The sequence below is a fragment of the Sinohyriopsis cumingii genome, chromosome 15 (assembly GCF_028554795.1).
Source record: "Sinohyriopsis cumingii isolate HCF-2022 chromosome 15, ASM2855479v2, whole genome shotgun sequence".
NCBI classification, from domain to species: Eukaryota; Metazoa; Mollusca; class Bivalvia; order Unionida; family Unionidae; genus Sinohyriopsis; species Sinohyriopsis cumingii.
This window is the reverse complement of record NC_142975.1, coordinates 131798830-131820926: the sequence shown is the minus strand read 5'-3', so window position 1 is coordinate 131820926 and position 22097 is coordinate 131798830. Positions and strand designations below refer to the sequence as shown.

General features: G+C 37.1%; 1 protein-coding gene across 1 annotated transcript in view; it reads right to left on the bottom strand.

Annotated features, from left to right (window-relative positions):
* The window catches only part of LOC149782793 (exosome complex exonuclease RRP44-like), a 130928-nt gene that overhangs the window by 96119 nt on the left and 12712 nt on the right, over nt 1-22097 (bottom strand). Inside the window, exon 3 of the mRNA XM_089934304.1 lies at nt 10969-11063. Within this exon, the coding sequence (XP_089790430.1) occupies nt 10969-11063 (95 nt within the window). The remainder of the gene's footprint in view (nt 1-10968; nt 11064-22097) is intronic.

Below are 22097 nucleotides of genomic sequence, written 5' to 3'. Positions count from 1 at the left end.
CAGCAAGGATGCTCACATTCTGTGTCATAAATCAGCAAGGATGCTCACATTTTATGAAGTGTGGGAAGGCATTAGAGTAATATGATCATGTCAATATTCTCAGAGAATTATTTTTTTTAACAAAAATATATTACTTTCTTACTATAATATGTTTCCTACTCACATTAACATTAAGAGATTTGGTAATAGTTAAAGGAAATTCATGAGCAACCAGCCTTTAGCATGGTTATTGCTAAGGGAGACATAAACTGGAGTCCCTATAAGAGGGTTAAACCACTCCCCTATTGACAAGGCAGCACAACCAATGATCACAATATTTTTACCAAGTATCCCGTTGCAGGCAAATCCAGTGAAAGCTATAAACCTATGCCTGTAAGGAGGTTGTGCTGTCATTAACTTGGTCTGGTGGGTACACAGCCAATGCACCCACTAAGTTTTCGTTTGATTCTCTCTAATGCTAGCTTAAAGAGAAGAAGTCTGAGAAGGTTGAGTATGAATGCCAGCTAACAGCTTCTTCTATCAAAACAATACATTCAAATGTAATTTTGTAGAGATAACTTGAATCTCATGACCTGACATTTACAAAGCTACAAGATCTAGTTCAATTCTGATTGCATTTTATACTGTAATGTACTGTACTGGTCATTCAATTTATGGGATTATATTGTTCTTTCTTTTTGTTCTTTCATTCATCAAAAGATAAGTTTGTTTCAAATAAAATAACCCAATAGAAACTTAAATGGTCTCTCCCTAATAAACACATGGCTTGAGTGAATGTTCTGCAGAAATAAAGACAGTGACCATTGTGAACACGTATATGATGTTACCTTCACAAAGTGATGTCAATTTCAGCATGGGAAAGGTGTGTTTCTAACACAAAGTCATCCGACTTGATGTACTGTAATTATCATCCTGTGGTTAAAAGCAGTTTGTAATTGCTCCTAATTAATCTGACCTCAACATTTTGTTGAAATGAATATTGTGGATAGCTATCAAATCTTAAATGTTCAACAAATTTAAGGCATTCTACATGGTCGTATCCACATGTGTCCTATTATTTGTTCATTTGTGTAAGGAAAAATAAAAAAACAAATTTTTTATCATCACAAAAAATACTAATGTCAGATGGAAATGATGTGTCAATAACCTAATTGTAATATTGATCTAAAAATAAAACAGGCAAACCAATTTCTTCAGTAGCATTTAGTGGATTTCTGTATTTTATATACTGATTCCTCATCTCTATCTCTCTTGATAAAATGATGGCTGTTAAATTTACATTTCTCTACAACAAAATCACATTCATACTTAGTTGAAGTGAAACAATATTTTACAAGTTCTGATAGTTGCCCCATGCACAAGTCTCAGTAATATATTGCATATTTTCTTCTGACATACAATCACGATTACAGAGCGGTAATTTAAACTTAGGAAAACACAGTTCTGGCATTGTTGCATGAACATATGAAAACAAATATTATTTCTAAAAACCAAATGACCATTTACTGTTTGGGTATATCAAGAGGACGACAAAGTTATGTTCACTCTCATACTGCATTTCTGTATACAGGGCTGGATAAGGTCAAGCATGTTTGTTTTTTTTTTTTGGGGGGGGAATCCAAAATTTCCAAAGTTCCTTAAAACAACACCAAAGCAAGGGTCTACTGCGTCTATTTACTCAAATTGTACATAATATCCAATAAATGTGCACAAGAATAAAATGAGTCAACTTTCAAATGACTAGGTCAGTGTGTTTTCATTAATATTTTAAGTGTAGTAGGGGTTGGAAACCCTGGAAACCTCCCCTCTTCCAGCCCTGTCATGTTGTGAAGAAAAGAATATTTATTCATGGACTCGATAACAGATCAGTGGGTAAGGAACTAGATACACATATCTTTATGTCAGTCTAAAATATATATGTATGCATGTATGAGATATAGAAAGAAAATTATTAAGATTTCACATCTTTAATTTAATTTTTAATATTTTACATTAATTACCATTGGTCAAAAATCATCCCTGATACATGTAGGTTCACAAATACTTTTTGAAGACAGATGATCATGTGCAAACTAATAATCAAGCAAAACAGTAGTTAATTTCCTTGCCACTGAAGCATTCATTTCTTGTGTGAACTGATTACCTAAAAACACAGCAGCTTTTCTCCAGGTTTTTTTTTGTTCCCATTATGATGACAATAAAAATCCATTTTCAGGGTAAAATGTATGCTACCATATTGTTTATCATGGCATCAGCATTTTATTGAATTGTTCAGTACAACCAAAAGGCTATTCCATTGCCTGATTCTCTTAAAATGAAAAATCAACCATGGAAAGGGGAATCTTTGGATTAATTAGAACACCTATTATGAAATTTTCAGATTTATCTGTTCACCGTCTTCCATTCTTTGCATCATTCATATCACTTAAGTAATGATGATTTGCTATTATGATAAAGCTTAATTCTCCACATCCAAGAGGATTACTTTCTATGTTTAAACAGCAAGTTACACTGTTCAAGAGAGGATAACTCTGTTGTGCCTCTCATCAGTTGTTGTTGTAGTAGGGTTTAACGCCATTTTTCAGCACACGATAGGCCATATATGGCGGCCAGTATCAATGGTGGAGGAAGAACCCGGGAAAACCCCGGAAAGAACCACCGACCCACGAGAAGCTACTGGCAAGCTTTCTCACATACCCACATTGGCTGAATCCGAGACTCGAACCCACGCAGACAGAGGTGAGATGGCAGTGGTCCGTAACGGACAGCGCTTTAGACCACTCGGCCACTCGGGGCCCCCCCTCTCATCAGTTCAGATGGTAAGTTTGTTCAGATGGCTTTGAATAAAGCAAAAGTATAAACATATTGCAAAAGAAAATCGATGGTACAGAGGACAGATACTAAGATCATTTGATTCATGAAATGGTATCTGATTATAAATCATGCATAGCGTCTAGGTCTTTCTGTTGGTAAAAATTTGGTGTTTTCTTTTGTGTTGTTTGTGTTTTTAAACAGAAACTGTTGTTATCTAAATTCAATTGTCCATACCTCGAAGGATTACTTTTCAAGTTCAAACAGTAGGATAAATTAACACTTTTCAAAATGTTCAACAAGGCGTGTCAGCATATAAGTTCAAAATAAAGATCACCGATTGGTGACATGGTATGTGAATGTAAATCGCTCATGATGTCTTGGTTTTTCCATGGGTGGTCATTATTGATTGGCTGTTCAAATTTCAACCAGTAATGGTGATCAGCTGCTTCATGGTGGAGAGGCCATCAGCATGCAAGCTGAGGAGTGGTGGAGATTTGTAGGTATTTTATTGCACTGTCGTGGAGTAAAAGTGGAGGGATTGGCTCCCAACAATGTTGTGTGGGGTTCTGAAAATACACATGAGTTGTAATGTATAACCCCATGACTGGGATTTCCTTGTCTTGGTGCAAATCTCAACATAGATTCTATTAATCTTGGTTGAGATCATAACTCTTTGACTGAGCCAACTAGAAATAGGGTGCCAATGAGCCAGTAGGGTCATCTGGAAAGGGTGCATGAAAAGGAAACTGAGAAGGATCAAGTCCAATGCTACAATGAGCAAACAGAGTAATAACAAAACCACTTCTGGGAATCCAATCCTTCCCAGCAACTGGCTCTAAGTGCTCAATAATTTGTGCATGGACATGTGAGGGAGATGAATGAGGTTGAGGAGACTCCCATCTATGCTGATTGCTAATGATGCCAGATCAAGCATAAATTATATGGCTACCACACTGTGCACCAATTTGTAAGTTGCTTAAAAATGTCAATGCACCTTTTAAAACCGCAGGGTTGAGATATTCACCATTGTGACATTCTTATCCAAACTCTACACATTAGCACTGTAATTACTGTAAAAAGTCCAAGTGTGTTTGGAAGAGAATGATAATTATAATTACCTTCTTTCTGAAAAGAATATCTTTGAATTACCCAGGTCTTGTATTTTGTTGTAAAGACAGACTGAGATTTCTTTCATCTTTACTGACACTGAAGTAGGCAGAAGGACGGGCATTCATCGTCAATGACTACCAATGCTTTAACCTTACATGCCTGACATGCACATAGCATAAGTGGGCACTCAGTAAGAAACAAAGTCCGTAAATGTCCTCCAAAGCCACCATGAAACTAAAATACTTAAACAACCTTGTGGAACTGGCAGTGGGCCAACTGATCAAAGTCATCCATGTACTCTCAATGGGGCTATCCTTATCAGGCAGCAGTTCACGTCCACATAAATTATTCACGGCAACATGGATAAAGTTATGCCTTTGTCCCTGTTTGTAATATATTACCCATCCATCGGATACGCCATGATTACTGGGTCTGCGCATTGGACTGGTAGCTGGGCAACAAACTTGGTTTGCCTTGCAAAGATGGATGCTGGACAGGCGACTAGAAAGTGGGCTGGATGGGTGACTAGATGGTTGGCTTGGTGGCTGATTGGATGGCAAAATTGTTGTTGTTGTTGTTGTTGTGGGGTTTAATGCCATTTTTCCACACATGATAGGCTATACATGGCGGCCAGTATTAATGGTGGAGGAAGAACCCAGGAAAACCCCCGGAAAGAACCACTGACACACGAGAAGCTACTGGCAAGCTTTCTCACATACCCACATTGGCCGAATCCGATACTCGAACCTACGCAGACAGAGGTGAGATGGCAGTGATCCGTAATGGAGAGCGCTTTAGACCAATCAGTCACTCGGGGCTCCGGATGGCAAAATGGAAGTAATGCTGATTACATGTATTATGGTACAAATGTATGGTATGTGGCAAAAGTGATCTATGTGAAAACCTCTGGTCACTAGTTAAAAGAATAGGTGACCAGGCAATTGGGCTGGCAGATCAGCATATGAAGCAGCAGTATACAGTACAGCTGGATGATAAAACATGCATGCAAGGTCAGTGTTATACCAAGTCACTAAGGCTTGGCTTGGACATGCTAGGGATGGTGTAGCATCACCTGAGGTGAGTGCAGCTTGGGCATCTCCAGTATGCAGTGTTTTTTCATATTAAATTAGCTGAACTTAATTCAGGGTTCCAAAAGACTTACAAAAAAGAATTCCATGACTTTCCCAAAACTTCTCCAGGGCAATTTCACAAAAGTCAAGAACCACAATATTTTGCAATGTCGACCTTCGAAAAAATGTTTTTTGAATTGGTGCTGGGAACTCTATGGAATTCGCATTTATAAATTTTTTTAAACTCCACTATCAGAAATTCCATGACTTTTCCAAATCTTTGCAAGGTTTTGAGAAATTCCATTACTTTTCAAGGCCCTTAAAATTAATTTTTTTACCTTCCAAAACTTTTTCTAGGGGTGAGGCAAAGCTGTTATGCATACTTAATTGCATTTTTTGTTAGTTTTTAAAATAAATATTGATAGTGTAACACTGTGTGTTGGATTTGACCTTGTCCAAAACCAAGTTCATTTTCTACCTGACCTGGATCATTGATTTTGGTTTCGTAAACATGTTTATCTCAATCTGAGTCAAGAACTTTGGAAATTCCCCATGATTTGCCAGGTCCATCTGTTTTGTTTACTACATTTTATATTAAAATTTTAGTAATAGCCTTCTAATTATAACTAAGATTTTATTTTGTAAACATCATGAACCTTCCAGAAGGAAACTTTTTTTTGTTAGAAAACACTAACTGTGACCTGAGGTCAAGTAGAGGTCTATATAATCTTGTCTTTCTATTATTATTCGTGCTCTAAGATCTTAGCTGAATTAGTTGTATTATTGTTGTGACAAGAAATTCATTTGGGCTGGATGGTTTTGTGCTGAACTTTCCACCTTTTCTCAACACTGTAAATATCCAGGAATATGATCATTTTCCACTCTCTTGTTTGTGGCCATCTGCAAATGGTATGTATCACTTTCCTTAATGAAATGAAGCTGGTATACGACCTTTAAAAAGGAATGGATCCACATATAGTCCATGATGTCAGATGAAACCCAAAAAACGGGGCTAGATGAGCACTTACTGGGTCACTGGGAAGAGGAAGATGCTGCAAGAGTGGGTGCAACTCTTTTGGGCAGAGCCTCTCCCTCCTTGCAAAAGTGGGAGATGTCAAAACTTTCTCCCTTAGCTTCTCCAAGTAAATGACAGGCAGGAGGAAGGTTTGAACTGAGTCTGCTTGAGACTCTTGAAGCTGCAACTGCCTGAAAAACTTAGATGGGTGTGCTTTTGAGGTCAACGGCTCTACCAAGGACCTGTATTGCTGGACATCAAATCATGTGGTGCTAAGAGGGTGGGTGGGTGATAACATATTTAATGTGTTTAAATGGCCAAGCTGGAGAATGAATTCAATAACTGGATGCAGAAGCTGACAGTCAAAGAAGGCGGCCAGATCACCCCTTCTGATGCCTAATGAACTCCTGGCCCTGGGAAAATGTCACTGTAGGGTATCAGAATATCGCAGCACCTGATCAAAACTTAGTTTGGTAATGAAGATCAGATGAACAAGCACACATTTGAGTGATGTATCGAATCAAGATAATTGCTAGTCACTCTCCAGAAGACACAATTTGCTTATATGTCACAGGGACACTGACCTAAAGGGGGAATTGCTTGTCCATAACAGAAAGGCGCAACTCACTCTAGTGTGTTTTCTCTTTCTTGGAAGAGGCCAAGGACTGATACCTCACAGGCACTGTAATGAGTGTTAAGGATCCTTGGCCTTAAGTGGCAGTTGTCCTTCCCAACATCAGAAGAGATGCAGACCAAACCTGGGAATGGAGGGGGTTATTCACTGATGGTGAGGAGGTGGAGGAGCACTTCTTCTTCCATCTCTATTTGCAGGAACTTACTGTGAAGTCCCATGCTTGATCTGTTCAGAGACAGCATATTAGACAGCTGTCCATGCATGCACAACCAAGCACTATAGCATATATGTATTAAGTAGGAGTCTAATTAAAATATAGTTGTTGTTCCTGTGGGGTTTAACGCCATTTTTCAGCACACGATAGGTTATACATGGCGGCCAGTATTAATAGTGGAGGAAGAATCTGAGAAAACCCCGGAAAGAACCACCGACCCACGAGAAGCTACTGGCAAGCTTTCTCACATACCCACATTGGCTGAATCCGAGACTCGAACCAACGCAGACAGAGGTGAGATGGCAGTGATCTGTAACGGAGAGCGCTTTAGACTACTAGGCCACTTGGGGCCCCTAAAATATAGTATATACATATTAAGTAGGAGTCTAATAAAATATAGCACATAAGTATTGAGTAGGAGTCTAATAAAATATAGCACATAAGTATTGAGTAGGAGTCTAATAAAATATAGCACATAAGTATTGAGTAGGAGTCTAATAAAATATAGCACATAAGTATTGAGTAGGAGTCTAATAAAATATAGCACACAGTTATGGAGAAGTAGGGGTCTAATAAAATACAGCACATAGTTACATAGAAGTAATCAAATATAGCTAAATACATATAAGAAGAAGTATAATAAAATACAGAACATATTATGTAGGAGCCTAATAAAAGAAGATGACAATATTTCACATGCTGGGCTCCAAATTAACTATAATCTGCTATCATGCAGTTAATGATTTTGCCAACTGATCACTAAAACCCAGCTGTCATTAATTGGTGTAAGTGAAAATAACTTCCAGTCGCTAACATAACAGTTAAGAAGTGGATGCAAGTAAGCATTATTTCTAGTGATTCATGTATATATTTATTGTGTTAACTGAGTACCTACCAACAAATTGCACTTGAAAAGGTATAATAAATGCTCTTAGTGCAAATCGACACGTTATACAAACAAATGCACCGATTAAGTAAATTAGTGCAATAATTGTAAAAACAGTCTTCATGCACTAGCCTGGAACTAGCCTGGTTTGCACCCTAGACAATGATTTCATTACTGATCATAACAAAAGGTACAGGGCATCGGGCCAATATTGACAAATCTGAAAACTCAAGCAATATATATCACAATTACGCAGAACAATGTTTTTTTTATTTGTATCATGGTTGATAAATATTTAATGCATTGTGTGTTGACAACTGTAAACGTGGAAGTATTTGCAAGGTGTGCAGCTGCAACCAAATTGCTGAAATAGACTAACAGAGAGTACGTGATCACAAATATGAGTCTAAGAAAATACCAGAAATGCTGGGGAAATGGACACAAACAGCAGTATAACCCAAGAGAGACTGTTACATTGTGCACTTTCTGTACTAGTATTAGGAGAAATACAGAAGTGCATGAGGCACTTCATTTGTGGGTCTTATTAGTAAAATACTGTTGTCACTGTTTCGAGTTGATGTTAATGAATAATAAATGTTGAATCAGAAACTGAACCAGGGGTTGTGCTGGGCTTGCCAATATCACAAATTGTGATTTTTTTCCCTGTACTGGTGAAAAATATACCATTTGGCCATAGTTTGGCTGTTAAAATACTTGGTTCATATTGAAAAACCTACTTAACAGTGCAATGTTACATCATAATCTGTTTGTGCTGACATCTGGCCTTGGTACTGTATGCTGTGATATACTGAAATAGTCACACTATAAGATTAGCTCAAATCAACCAATTTCTAAAGGTGGGAACTGGAATGGCTACAATCAACCAAAGGCTGCTTAATTTACAACAAATATACCTAGTAAAAATAGTTTTGCTGAAACTTCAAGAAAACTGATCACTGAAGCACTGACTGTTCTGTAAAAATACTAAGCAAATGAAAAAAAGTTGGTCTCAATCAATGTTCTACAATTATTTGATGTTACAGCAAAAATAACACACCAGCATTTGTTTGGTCCTCCAAAGTTGGCATTTAGTGATGCTTTAATAACACATGTACCCTTCATCAAGGCAAGCCAACTGCAATCTTCAACGAAAACAAGTACCTTTCATCAAAGGAAGTCAGCACCAAACTTAAATAAATGCAATGGAATCTGAACAACTGTTGCATTTTCCAAATTGATTGGAACACTTTTATTCTGCAGTGAAAGGTTCCTTTCTCAGACATGATTTTGGTCAACATTATCAAAAAAACGCAACACTGCTACTAAAACATAAACTATATGCTTGTTCTCTTAGAACTAGAACTACTATACCATTTCATTGATAAATCATGAGAGAAGGAATATATATACTATGACCTGCAGCATGTGAAAAAGTGTGAGATAGCAAGGGTAATCAAAATGGGTTTATACTGTTGGGGGTGTAGGGCTATCAACTTTAATAAAGGACAAATATAATCTAAATTGTTCTATGCAACTATATCTTGATTTAAATAGATATTATTTCTGATTAGTAAAATGAAGTCCATAACTGACAACAGACTTTTAATATGAACCAAGCTGATATACAACACTCAATTTCATGAATCAGTAAAGATGGAGTTCAAAACAGCAGTATGTACATGTATCATATGTAAACATAAAGCTATAAAGAATCATAGGAAGAATTGTAACAATCAAGTGCTGAAACCAATCTGTCTGGGTAATTCCTCAAGATAGTAATTTTAAATGGAAGTATACGCTTCTTTGTCAAAAGCACATGTCAATGAAAGGGTACAAAGCCATACTGTTTGTAATTTTATTATTACGTTACCACATAACAGTTACACAGTTCCCTATGGATTGAAAAAATATCAAAGAAAAAATGTCAAAAATAAATGCAGTTCATTAGAAACTACATGTTATTATTTTATATATCACTCCAAATCTGTGAGAAAGAGTCCTCAGATCAGCCAAAGGGAAACACTGCCAAAATTGGGCTGAACTAAACTCTGATGTTAGTGTGATGTTGGCTCTGTTCATGTATTGTTAATGGCTGGAGACTATGAATGTGTTAATAAGCTTGTTTCGTAATGTCATATGACCAATGAGTCCTCAAAACAGTTGTCATTATGTCAAATGACCAATGAGTCCACAAAACAGTTGAATCATAATGTCAAATGACCAATGAGTCCTCAAAACAGTTGTCATTATGTCAAATGACCAATGAGTCCACAAAACAGTTGTGTCATAATGTCAAATGTCCAACAAGTCTACAACACAGCTGTGTCATTATGTAAAATGACCAATGAGTCCTGAAAACAGCTGTGTCAATGTCAAATGACCAATGAGTCCACAAAACAGTTGTGTCATAATGTCAAATTACCACTGAGTCCTCAAAACAGTTGTCATGTCAAATGACTAACGAGTCCTCAAAACAGTTGTGTCATAATGTCAAATTACCACTGAGTCCTCAAAACAGCTGTTAAAAAAAGAAAGTCAGCTTGGCTTTAGAGCAAATTTTGATATTTTTATTCAGACATGAGACTAAGCTGTGTTGTATGAGTATAAATGTTTATATACTGACACGTTCTTATGCTGCTTTTATTCACTTTTTATCAAGTGATAATGAGACATTTTAACATTTAAAATGTGTGAATACTGGTTAGCCAGTGTGATTGGAATTTTGCACAAAAACTCATACTCGTCACTGTCAAAGTTTCAAAATTGATGGGATCTTACTGCATTATAAGCAGATTAATGAGATAATCGGGTGTGGATTAAAGGGAGTTATGTTTAAACACTGACTGTTGCATGTCAAAAATGAAGGAACAAAGTAATAAATTAACACATAAACACATGCACCCATGCAAAAAGACAAACTAAAATAGTAGCATACATATTTTAAACCATAACTCAGTTACTAATACAAGTGTTCTAAAGATTGATGTACATGTATTGCAATTTGTTCTGAGATGTAAAAGTATATAGCATTACAGCCAGACAGACAGCAGTCAGGTAAAATATATAGTAATATTCCCAATGCTTTTAAAGAAACATTTAGGGGACAATTAAGACTGATGATAATCCCTAAAAGGGTATCTAATTGCAAGACATCAGTCACATGTTCACAAGTCAATTGTACAAAATATTTACAACATGACATACATTTTCGGTGTAATAACTTACTTATTGAACTCATTGCAAAAAGAGTAGAAATGTTTGTCTGGATTTGATATCATGTCTTTGAGCCTTCTATGAGCTGGGGCACTTCTGTGTCGAACCTAGAGTATAAAATGTAACACAATTTCAAAAAGACAAGTGTTTTACAGAACATGGCATCTTGCATGCAAATAATGATGCACCTTTCTGCTTAGACTGATACAGAAAATCATATCAGCCCATTTCAGCAATGTGGTAAGTATACCCTTCCATTGTTATGACAAAAATAACTGAATAAATCAAACACGATATCTATAAACCATATAACACTTGGGCATCATTTCACAAACAACGTATGCACAAAATTTTCTCACAATTTTACTTATGACATTTGTCTGTTACTATGGGTGTTTCACCAACAGGAATTATGTACATTTTTTCATAACTTTCCTCTTAACATTTTCACTTAACTTTAGGCAAGTCCCAGGCAGGTGGAAGTGCAAAGTTTTTTTTAAGTTTGTGGAGAGCAAGAGTCAGAGAGGGTTATTTTGAGATGCAGCCTGACATTCCAATATATAACATTTACTGGGCCTTTCCCTCAAACAAAACTATTTTTAAACAAACAGTATTTATAAACATTCTCTGTACAAAGAAAATATGAAAAAAACATAATATGCACATGGTAAATTTTATTTTCATGGGTAGCCCAAAAAAATAAAAACAAGTGAAACATTAAGTCACCAATTTTATGGAAATTCTGTCAAATGTCAAAGGTCACTGCAGAATAATTACCCTTTTATATACAGCATGTCAGGGTCAGGAAGTGATGACACTTAAAGAGGCATTCCATCCAATTTGATACAGAATATATTGAAGTTAGTAAAATAATAAATAAAAATGCAGAAAAATCTAAAGCAGTGGACTGATTTCTTTTCCATTACTTCTATTCATTAAGTAAAAGATTTATTTCCTGCGTGTTTACATGTGTTGATGTCAACATTTCCACACCTTATGGCAGGGGTCTCAAACTTAAACCACTCTGAGGGCCACATGAGGACATTTTCTATGGCCCAAGGGCTGCACCACCTTTGTTATCTCTGACACCTTGTCCAAAAAGTTCAAAAAATAATAATTAAAGATACATACAAATTCATGGAATTTTCAGAAAATTGAATCAGATCATCTATGTACAGATAGAAATATGACAATTAAATTTCATGTTTTTTGCCTCAAATGGTTTATTCTTAATCTTGCTAACTGTCTTTATAACCAATTCCAAACAGGTTAAAAGGTGTACAAAATACAAGATGGCTGTAATGACCTGAAAATCTAATCATAAGTATGCAAACAAAAATTCATTTGTATATGTTGAATGGTTAAAAATCTTCTCAAGACTGGCAGACTTACAGAAGTATGGACTGGACCATATCAATATGCCCTCACTGACTGACATAGGCAAGCAAAGTTCGGTTGACTTAGTTGTATACATATGTAACTGCTTCAATCAGACTATACAGTTACTAGTTATTTTGATAACTTTCATCAGTGGGGAGCATTGTTTGTTTTAAAGACAATTAAAGTTCATGATGTTTAAATCATATAGTGGTAGTAAACTGCTTAATGTGTATATGAATCTAAATCTGATAACTTATATATACATAAAAACCCAAGAGTGGTTCCATTTTGAAAACAGGGTGAGCTAGCATGGCCTGGATATGTAAAAAATGGACAAGCTGGAAAAGTCCTTGTTGCGGCCAATATTATTTCTTCCATGTTGTCAAAACGTATCAGAGATTATGAAACGTATCCTTTGAATCTTATATGGGTTAGTTTCTTATCTTCATACAGGAAAAGAAAGAAGTTAGACACTTGGGAGATGTAGGCTGGGTGTGGTGTGACATCAATAATGTGTGTGTGTGATTTGGAGTTTTAACATAGCTTTAACAATTTTTCAGTCATACTGCTATGATGTCTGCAGTGTGACAGTTTACAGTGATGTCTTGCACTGGGTCATCATGCCGCAGACACGTAGCATGGTGTCCCACCCAGTCACATTATCCTGACACCAGGCCGACCAGTCCTAACACTAACCTCTTAATGCTGAGCGCCAAGCGAGGCAGCTGATAGTACCATTTTTGTAAGTCTTTTGGTATGACTCGACCTGGGATCGAACCCACGACCTTCCACTTCCGAGGCAGATGCTCTAACATCAATAATGTTGATACCAGTCACTGAAAATGCAACACTTCTACTCATATCCGTACAATGTGGCGAGCTGTCTAGCTGTTGTGATCCTCTCCACTATCAAAGCACAGAACTCCTTTCTGAACAGGGCATTCCTGACAAGAGTCAGACATGAAGGAGGAGTTTCTCTGGACATGGATGACATAATGACAATCTTGGCTGTCACTGCTTTTTTCCTGCATACATCTGTTACCAGATGAGATTGTTGAACCATGTTCTATCCCTTAGGAAAGGAACAATCACCATAATTTTGCAAGCCCTGTAACTCATTTTCTGAACTTGTCCTGGTATTAGAACTGCTGGTGAGAAGATATATGCCTACATTCCCTTGCACCTGATTCAAAGGGTACTGATGGCCTATGCCTCTGGATCCAGGAAAGGAGAGAGGTGGGCAGTTTGATGTTCCACTTCATTGTGAATAGTCAACCATTGGTCAGCCCCATAGGGTGGAGGCTCAATGGAGGGTGGATGGATGGATAGTGACCACGTTGTATGAAGCAGTTGGCTTCTGCTTGATGACGAGTTGCCCAAGATAATTAACCTGCATGGGATGTGTAGAACTTGGATCTGTTCCACCCAAGCACTGGATGCATTAAGATTCTGTCATTTCCAAGAGGTTGATGTGAAGAGCCTTTTCTTGCAATATCCATATGCAACTGACCATAGCAAAGTCTGGTAGCAAGTGTGCTCCCCAACCTGACAAATTGGTGTCCTGCCAATGAAACTGGAAGCTTTTGATTTTGTAGACATTGTCATCTGGTGATCTAAACAACACGAGATCAGGCACCACTTAGACAGACGTAAATGAAGCTCAGGTATAACAGGTCCACTGCCAAAGTTGACCAGGCTGAAGCGATCCCCTTGTCAAAATGAACGTTCTTACAGACACCTTCTCCAAAGCACAAATATTACTGTCAATATGTGTGGGAGAAAGATGAACCAAAGTAAAACAAGTTAGACTCTCCATATCTAGATAAACAAAATGTTTAAGGACAAAATCAGACTTCACCACCCTAACTATCCACCCTAACATTGAAAAACTGTAGAGAAGGTTGTTGATATAATTAAATGAAACCAAACCAGACTAACCAAATGATTTTGCTGTATATTTCCAGGTGTAACACCATCACTGTGGAGATGGATGTACGTATGTGGGATATGGCACAGTCCAAAATCTTAATAAAGGCCCAAGGGATGAGAAGGGTGTGGCATTGATACACTATACCATCGTAGCCAAAGCGAAAGATATTTTTGTGATGCCATGTGAATAGGGATAAAGAAGTATGTCACATGGGTTGTAAATTTGTTCCACTGCACAGACAGTTGGCGGACTTTGCCGTGTCCATCTTGAACTTTGGGGCAGTAATAAATTGATTATGCTCAAATCTATGACAGGTCTCAATTTTCCATTGGACTACCTCTGCCACCCACTTTATACGCATAAGCTCCAACTCCTTCTGTAAAGCATCTGCCTGCATGGGATTGCTTGGACTCTCCATCATAGAAGAGGATGACAAAAGTGGAGGGGGCTGGAGGAATGACATCTGGAGCTGCTCAGAAACTACTTTGATGGCACAACCTTTTGTTGGAAATAAGATGATCAAGGTCTGGTGGAACAAAAAGTCTGGCACACACAGAAGGGTCACTAGCAGGAAGGAGAGACAGCAAGTCACTGATCTTTGGTCATAGGCTTGAGGAAGAAGGAATTTTAGGCTTGGGGAAGAAGGAATTTTAGGCTTGGGGAAGAAGAAATTTAGGCTTGGGGAAGAAGAAATTTTAGGCTTGGGGAAGAAGAAATTTTAGACTTGAGGAAGAAGAAATTTTAGGCTTGGAAATGAAGAAATTTTAGACATGAGGAAGAAGAAATTTTAGGCTTGGGAAAGAAGTATTTTATATTGTGGAAAAAGAAATTTAGTCTTGGGGAAGAAGAAATATTAGGCTTGGGGAAGAATAAACTGTATGTTTGGGGAAAAAGAAAATTTATGCTTGGGGAAGAAGAAATTTTAGGCTTGGGGAAGAAGAAATTTTAGGCTCAGAGAAAAAGAAATTTTAGGTTTGGGGATAAGGAAATTTTAGGTTTGGGGAAGAAGAAATTTGAGGCTTGGGGAAGAAGAAATTTTAGGCCTGTAGAAAAAGAAATTTTAGGCTTGCAGAAAAAGAAATTTTAGGCTTGGGGAAGAAGAAAAATAAAATTTAGGCTTGGAGAAGAAGAAATTTTAGGCTTGAGAAGGAAGAAGTTTTAGGTTTGGGGAAGAAGAAATTTTAGGCTTGGGGAAGAAGAAATTTTAGGCTTGGGGAAGAAGAAATGTTAGGCTTGAGGAAGAAGAAATTTTAGGCTTGGGGAAGAAGAAATGTTAGGCTTGAGGAAGAAGAAATTTTAGGCTTGGGGAAGAAGAAATTTTAGGCTTGAGGAAGAAGAAATGTTAGACTTGGGAATGAAGAAATTTTAGGCTTGTGAAAGAAGAAATTTTAGGCTTGAGGAAGAAGAAATTTTAGGCTTGGGGAAGAAGAAATGTTAGGCTTGGGAATGAAGAAATTTTAGGCTTGTGAAAGAAGAAATTTTAGGCTTGAGGAAGAAGAAATTTTAGGCTTGGGGAAGAAGAAATGTTAGGCTTGAGGAAGAAGAAATTTTAGGCTTGAGAATGAAGAAGTTTTAGGTTTGGGGAAGAAGAAATTTTAGGCATGGGGAAGAAGAAATTTTAGGCTTGAGGAAGAAGAAATTTTAGGCTTGGGGAAGAAGAAATGTTAGGCTTGAGGAAGAAGAAATTTTAGGCTTGGGGAAGAAGAAATTTTAGGCTTGGGAATGAAGAAATTTTAGGCTTGTGAAAGAAGAAAATTTAGGCTTGGGGAACAAGAAATGTTAGGCTTGGGGAAGAAGAAATTTTAGGGGAAGAAGAAATTTTAGGCTTGGGAAAGAAGAAATTTTAGGGGAACAAGAAATGTTAGGCTTGGGGAAGAAGAAGTGTTATGCTTGGGGAAGAAGAAATTTTAGGCTTGGGGAAGAAGAAATTTTAGGCTCAGAGAAAAAGAAATTTTAGGTTTGGGGATAAGGAAATTTTAGGTTTGGGGAAGAAGAAATTTGAGGCTTGGGGAAGAAGAAATTTGAGGCTTGGGGAAGAAGAAATTTTAGGCCTGTGGAAAAAGAAATTTTAGGCTTGCAGAAAAAGAAATTTTAGGCTTGGGGAAGAAGAAAAATAAAATTTAGGCTTGGAGAAGAAGAAATTTTAGGCTTGAGAATGAAGAAGTTTTAGGTTTGGGGAAGAAGAAATTTTAGGCTTGGGGAAGAAGAAATTTTAGGCTTGGGGAAGAAGAAATTTTAGGCTTGGGGAAGAAGAAATGTTAGGCTTGAGGAAGAAGAAATTTTAGGCTTGGGGAAGAAGAAATTTTAGGCTTGAGGAAGAAGAAATGTTAGACTTGGGAATGAAGAAATTTTAGGCTTGTGAAAGAAGAAATTTTAGGCTTGAGGAAGAAGAAATTTTAGGCTTGGGGAAGAAGAAATGTTAGGCTTGGGAATGAAGAAATTTTAGGCTTGTGAAAGAAGAAATTTTAGGCTTGAGGAAGAAGAAATTTTAGGCTTGGGGAAGAAGAAATGTTAGGCTTGAGGAAGAAGAAATTTTAGGCTTGAGAATGAAGAAGTTTTAGGTTTGGGGAAGAAGAAATTTTAGGCATGGGGAAGAAGAAATTTTAGGCTTGAGGAAGAAGAAATTTTAGGCTTGGGGAAGAAGAAATGTTAGGCTTGAGGAAGAAGAAATTTTAGGCTTGGGGAAGAAGAAATTTTAGGCTTGGGGAAGAAGAAATTTTAGGCTTGGGAATGAAGAAATTTTAGGCTTGTGAAAGAAGAAATTTTAGGCTTGGGGAGCAAGAAATGTTAGGCTTGGGGAAGAAGAAATTTTAGGGGAAGAAGAAATTTTAGGCTTGGGAAAGAAGAAATTTTAGGGGAACAAGAAATGTTAGGCTTGGGGAAGAAGAAATTTTAGGGGAAGAAGAAATTTTAGGCTTTGGAAAGAAGAAATTTTAGGGGAACAAGAAATGTTAGGCTTGGGGAAGAAGAAATTTTAGGGGAAGAAGAAATTTTAGGCTTGGGAAAGAAGAAATTTTAGGCTTGGGCAAGAAGAAGGCTTGGGAAAGAAGAAATTTTAGGCTTGGGCAAGAAGAAGGCTTGGGGAAGAAGAAATTTTAGGCCTGGGGAACAAGAAATGTTAGGCTTGGGGAAGAAGAAATTTTAGGGGAACAAGAAATGTTAGGCTTGGGGAAGAAGAAATTTTAGGGGAAGAAGAAATTTTAGGCTTGGGAAAGAAGAAATTTTAGGCTTGGGCAAGAAGAAGGTTTGGGGAAGAAGAAATTTTAGGGGAAGAAGAAATTTTAGGCTTGGGAAAGAAGAAATTTTAGGCTCGGGCAAGAAGAAGGCTTGGGGAAGAAGAAATTTTAGGCCTGGGGAACAAGAAATTTTAGGCTTGGGGAAGAAGAAATTTTAGGCTTAGAGAAGAAGAAATTTTAGGCTTGAGGAAGAAGAAATTTTAGGCTTGGAGAAGAAGAAATTTTAGGCTTGGGAAAGAAGTATTTTATATTGTGAAAAAAGAAATTTAGGCTTGGGGAAGAAGAAACTTTAGGCTTAGAGAAGAAGAAATTTTAGGCTTGAGGAAGAAGAAATTTTAGGCTTGGGGAAGAAGAAGTGTTATGCTTGGGGAAGAAGAAATTTTAGGCTTGAGGAAGAAGAAATTTTAGGCTTGAGGAAGAAGAAATTTTAGGCTTGGGGAAATAGAAATGTTAGGCTTGGGGTAGAAGAAATTTTAGGCTTGAGGAAGAAGAAATTTTAGGCTTGAGGAAGAAGTATTTTATATTGTGGAAAAAGTAATTTAGGCTTGAGGAAGAAGAAATTTTAGGCTTGGAGAAGAAGAAATTTTAGGCTTGGAGAAGAAGAAATTTTAGGCTTGGAGAAGAAGAAATTTTAGGCTTGGGAAAGAAGTATTTTATATTGTGAAAAAAGAAATTTAGGCTTGGGGAAGAAGAAATTTTAGGCTTAGAGAAGAAGAAATTTTAGGCTTGAGGAAGAAGAAATTTTAGGCTTGGGGAAGAAGAAATGTTAGGCTTGGGGAAGAAGAAATGTTAGGCTTGAGGAAGAAGAAATTTTAGGCTTGGGGAAGAAGAAGTGTTATGCTTGGGGAAGAAGAAATTTTAGGCTTGAGGAAGAAGAAATTTTAGGCTTGGGGAAGAAGAAGTGTTATGCTTGAGGAAGAAGAAATTTTAGGCTTGAGGAAGAAGAAATTTTAGGCTTGGGGAAGAAGAAATTTTAGGCTTGAGGAAGAAGAAATTTTAGGCTTGAGGAAGAAGAAATTTTAGGCTTGGGGAAGAAGAAATTTTAGGCTTGAGGAAGAAGAAATTTTAGGCTTGAGGAAGAAGAAATTTTAGGCTTGGGGAAGAAGAAATTTTAGGCTTGAGGAAGAAGAAATTTTAGGCTTGAGGAAGAAGAAATTTTAGGCTTGGGGAAGAAGAAATTTTAGGCTTGTGAAAGAAGAAATTTTAGGCTTGGGGAACAAGAAATGTTAGGCTTGGGGAAGAAGAAATTTTAGGGGAAGAAGAAATTTTAGGCTTGTGAAAGAAGAAATTTTAGGCTTGGAGAACAAGACATGTTAGGTTTGGGGAACAAGAAATTTTAGGGGAAGGAGAAATTTTTGGCTTGGGAAAGAAGAAATTTTAGGGGAACAAGAAATGTTAGGCTTGGGGAAGAAGAAATTTTAGGGGAAGAAGAAATTTTAGGCTTGGGAAAGAAGAAATTTTAGGGGAACAAGAAATGTTAGGCTTGGGGAAGAAGAAATTTTAGGGGAAGAAGAAATGTTAGGCTTGGGAAAGAAGAAATTTTAGTTTTGGGCAAGAATAAGGCTTGGGGAAGAAGAAATTTTAGGCCTGGGGAACAAGAAATTTTAGGCTTGGGGAAGAAGAAATTTTAGGGGAACAAGAAATGTTAGGCTTGGGGAAGAAGAAATTTTAGGGGAAGAAGAACTTTTAGGCTTGGGGAAGAAGAAATTTTAGGGGAACAAGAAATGTTAGGCTTGGGGAAGAAGAAATATTAGGGGAAGAAGAAATTTTAGGCTTGGGAAAGAAGAAATTTTAGGCTTGGGGAAGAAGAAGTGTTATGCTTGGGGAAGAAGAAATTTTAGGCTTGAGGAAGAAGAAGTGTTATCCTTGGGGAAGAAGAAATTTTAGGCTTGGGGAAGAAGAAATGTTAGGCTTGGGGAAGAAGAAATTTTAGGTTTGGGGAACAAGAAATTTTAGGCTTGGGGAACAAGAAATTTTAGGCTTGAGGAAGAAGTATTTTATATTGTGGAAAAAGAAATTTAGGCTTGAGGAAGAAGAAATTTTAGGCTTGGAGAAGAAGAAATTTTAGGCTTAGAGAAGAAGAAATTTTAGGCTTGAGGAAGAAGAAATTTTAGGCTTGGGAAAGAAGTATTTTATATTGTGAAAAAAGAAATTTAGGCTTGGGGAAGAAGAAATTTTAGGCTTAGAGAAGAAGAAATTTTAGGCTTGAGGAAGAAGAAATTTTAGGCTTGGGGAAGAAGAAATGTTAGGCTTGAGGAAGAAGAAATTTTAGGCTTGGGGAAGAAGAAGTGTTATGCTTGGGGAAGAAGAAATTTTAGGCTTGGGAATGAGGAAATTTTAGGCTTGTGAAACAAGAAATTTTAGGCTTGTGAAAGAAGAAATTTTAGGCTTGAGGAAGAAGTATTTTATATTGTGGAAAAAGAAATTTAGGCTTGAGGAAGAAGAAATTTTAGGCTTGGAGAAGAAGAAATTTTAGGCTTGGGAAAGAAGTATTTTATATTGTGAAAAAAGAAATTTAGGCTTGGGGAAGAAGAAATTTTAGGCTTAGAGAAGAAGAAATTTTAGGCTTGAGGAAGAAGAAATTTTAGGCTTGAGGAAGAAGAAATTTTAGGCTTGAGGAAGAAGTATTTGATATTGTGGAAAAAGAAATTTTAGGGTTGAGGAAGAAGAAATTTTAGGCTTGGAGAAGAAGAAATTTTAGGCTTGGGAAAGAAGTATTTTATATTGTGAAAAAAGAAATTTAGGCTTGGGGAAGAAGAAATTTTAGGCTTGAGGAAGAAGAAATTTTAGGCTTGAGGAAGAAGAAATTTTAGGCTTGGGGAAGAAGAAATGTTAGGCTTGAGGAAGAAGAAATTTTAGGCTTGGGGAAGAAGAAGTGTTATGCTTGGGGAAGAAGAAATTTTAGGCTTGAGGAAGAAGAAATTTTAGGGTTGAGGAAGAAGTATTTTATATTGTGGAAAAAGAAATTTAGGCTTGAGGAAGAAGAAATTTTAGGCTTGGAGAAGAAGAAATTTTAGGCTTGGGAAAGAAGTATTTTATATTGTGAAAAAAGAAATTTAGGCTTGGGGAAGAAGAAATTTTAGGCTTAGAGAAGAAGAAATTTTAGGCTTGAGGAAGAAGAAATGTTAGGCTTGAGGAAGAAGAAATTTTAGGCTTGGGGAAGAAGAAGTGTTATGCTTGGGGAAGAAGAAATTTTAGGCTTGAGGAAGAAGAAATTTTAGGCTTGAGGAAGAAGAAATTTTAGGCTTGGGGAAGATGAAATTTTAGGCTTGAGGAAGAAGAAATTTTAGGCTTGAGGAAGAAGAAATGTTAGGCTTGGGGAAGAAGAAATGTTAGGCTTGAGGAAGAAGAAATTTTAGGCTTGAGGAAGAAGTATTTTATATTGTGAAAAAAAAAATTTAGGCTTGGGGAACAAGAAATTTTAGGCTTGGGGAACAAGAAATTTTAGGCTTGAGGAAGAAGAAATTTTAGGCTTGAGGAAGAAGTATTTTATATTGTGGAAAAAGAAATTTAGGCTTGAGGAAGAAGAAATTTTAGGCTTGGAGAAGAAGAAATTTTAGGCTTGGGAAAGAAGTATTTTATATTGTGAAAAAAGAAATCTAGGCTTGGGGAAGAAGAAATTTTAGGCCTGGGAAAGAAGAAATTTTAGGGTTGGGAAAGAAGTATTTTATATTATGGAAAAAGAAATTTTAGGCTTGGGGGAGAAGAAATTTTAGGCTTGGGGAAGAAGAAAAGTAGTTGTTGTTGCAGAGAATTGCTTCTGGAGTCTTTCTGTTGATGACCGTCCCGTCTCCAGTGTTTTATCTTATAGGGATGTGAATAGATAGGGGCTTGCATGTAGAGATGAAGGGGCAGATCATGTGTAGAATGGTTTCTTACCACAATCTGACCCATAATCAAGAAGGGAAAACTGAACGAGTGAGGTCTGAAATGATAGAATAGTGGGGACCTTGAGAGCACACTGGATGCATGGTTAAATTGACTCCTACAGCACGTTTATCCTACTTCTTGATAAGTGAGTGTATATGCGAAAGAAAAAACTGCTGCTATGTACCTCTGGTCAAAATGACCTGCTTATGACAATATGGTATTTTGCCCATAAGACACATCCACAAACTAAGTTGGGGGCCCCAAGTGGCCAAGTGTTCTAAAGCGCTCACCGTTACTGGACACTGACATCTCACCTTTGTCTGTGTGGGTTTGAGTCTAGGGTTCGGCCAATGTGGGTATGTGAGAAAGCTTGCCAGTAGCTTCTCGTGGGTCGGTGGTTCTTTCTGGGGTTTTCCAGGGTTCTTCCTCCACCATTAATACTGGCTGCCATGTATAGCCCATCTTGCGCTGAAAAATGGCATTAAATCCCACAACAACCAACTATGTCAGATGACTACACAAGTAACAGAGGTAAACAAAAAAACTAAATTTAGTGAAGCAAGAAATGTAGGTCACCCTGACCAATTCAGTAAACTGGTGTTGTATTAGTCCGAATTTCCTCTGACCCTTGCCACCCCATTTTTTTTATTTGGACATTTATGTTGGGGTGCAGGGTTAGAGTCAATTCCCTACCAAAACGTTGGAATTCACTGACACCATCATGT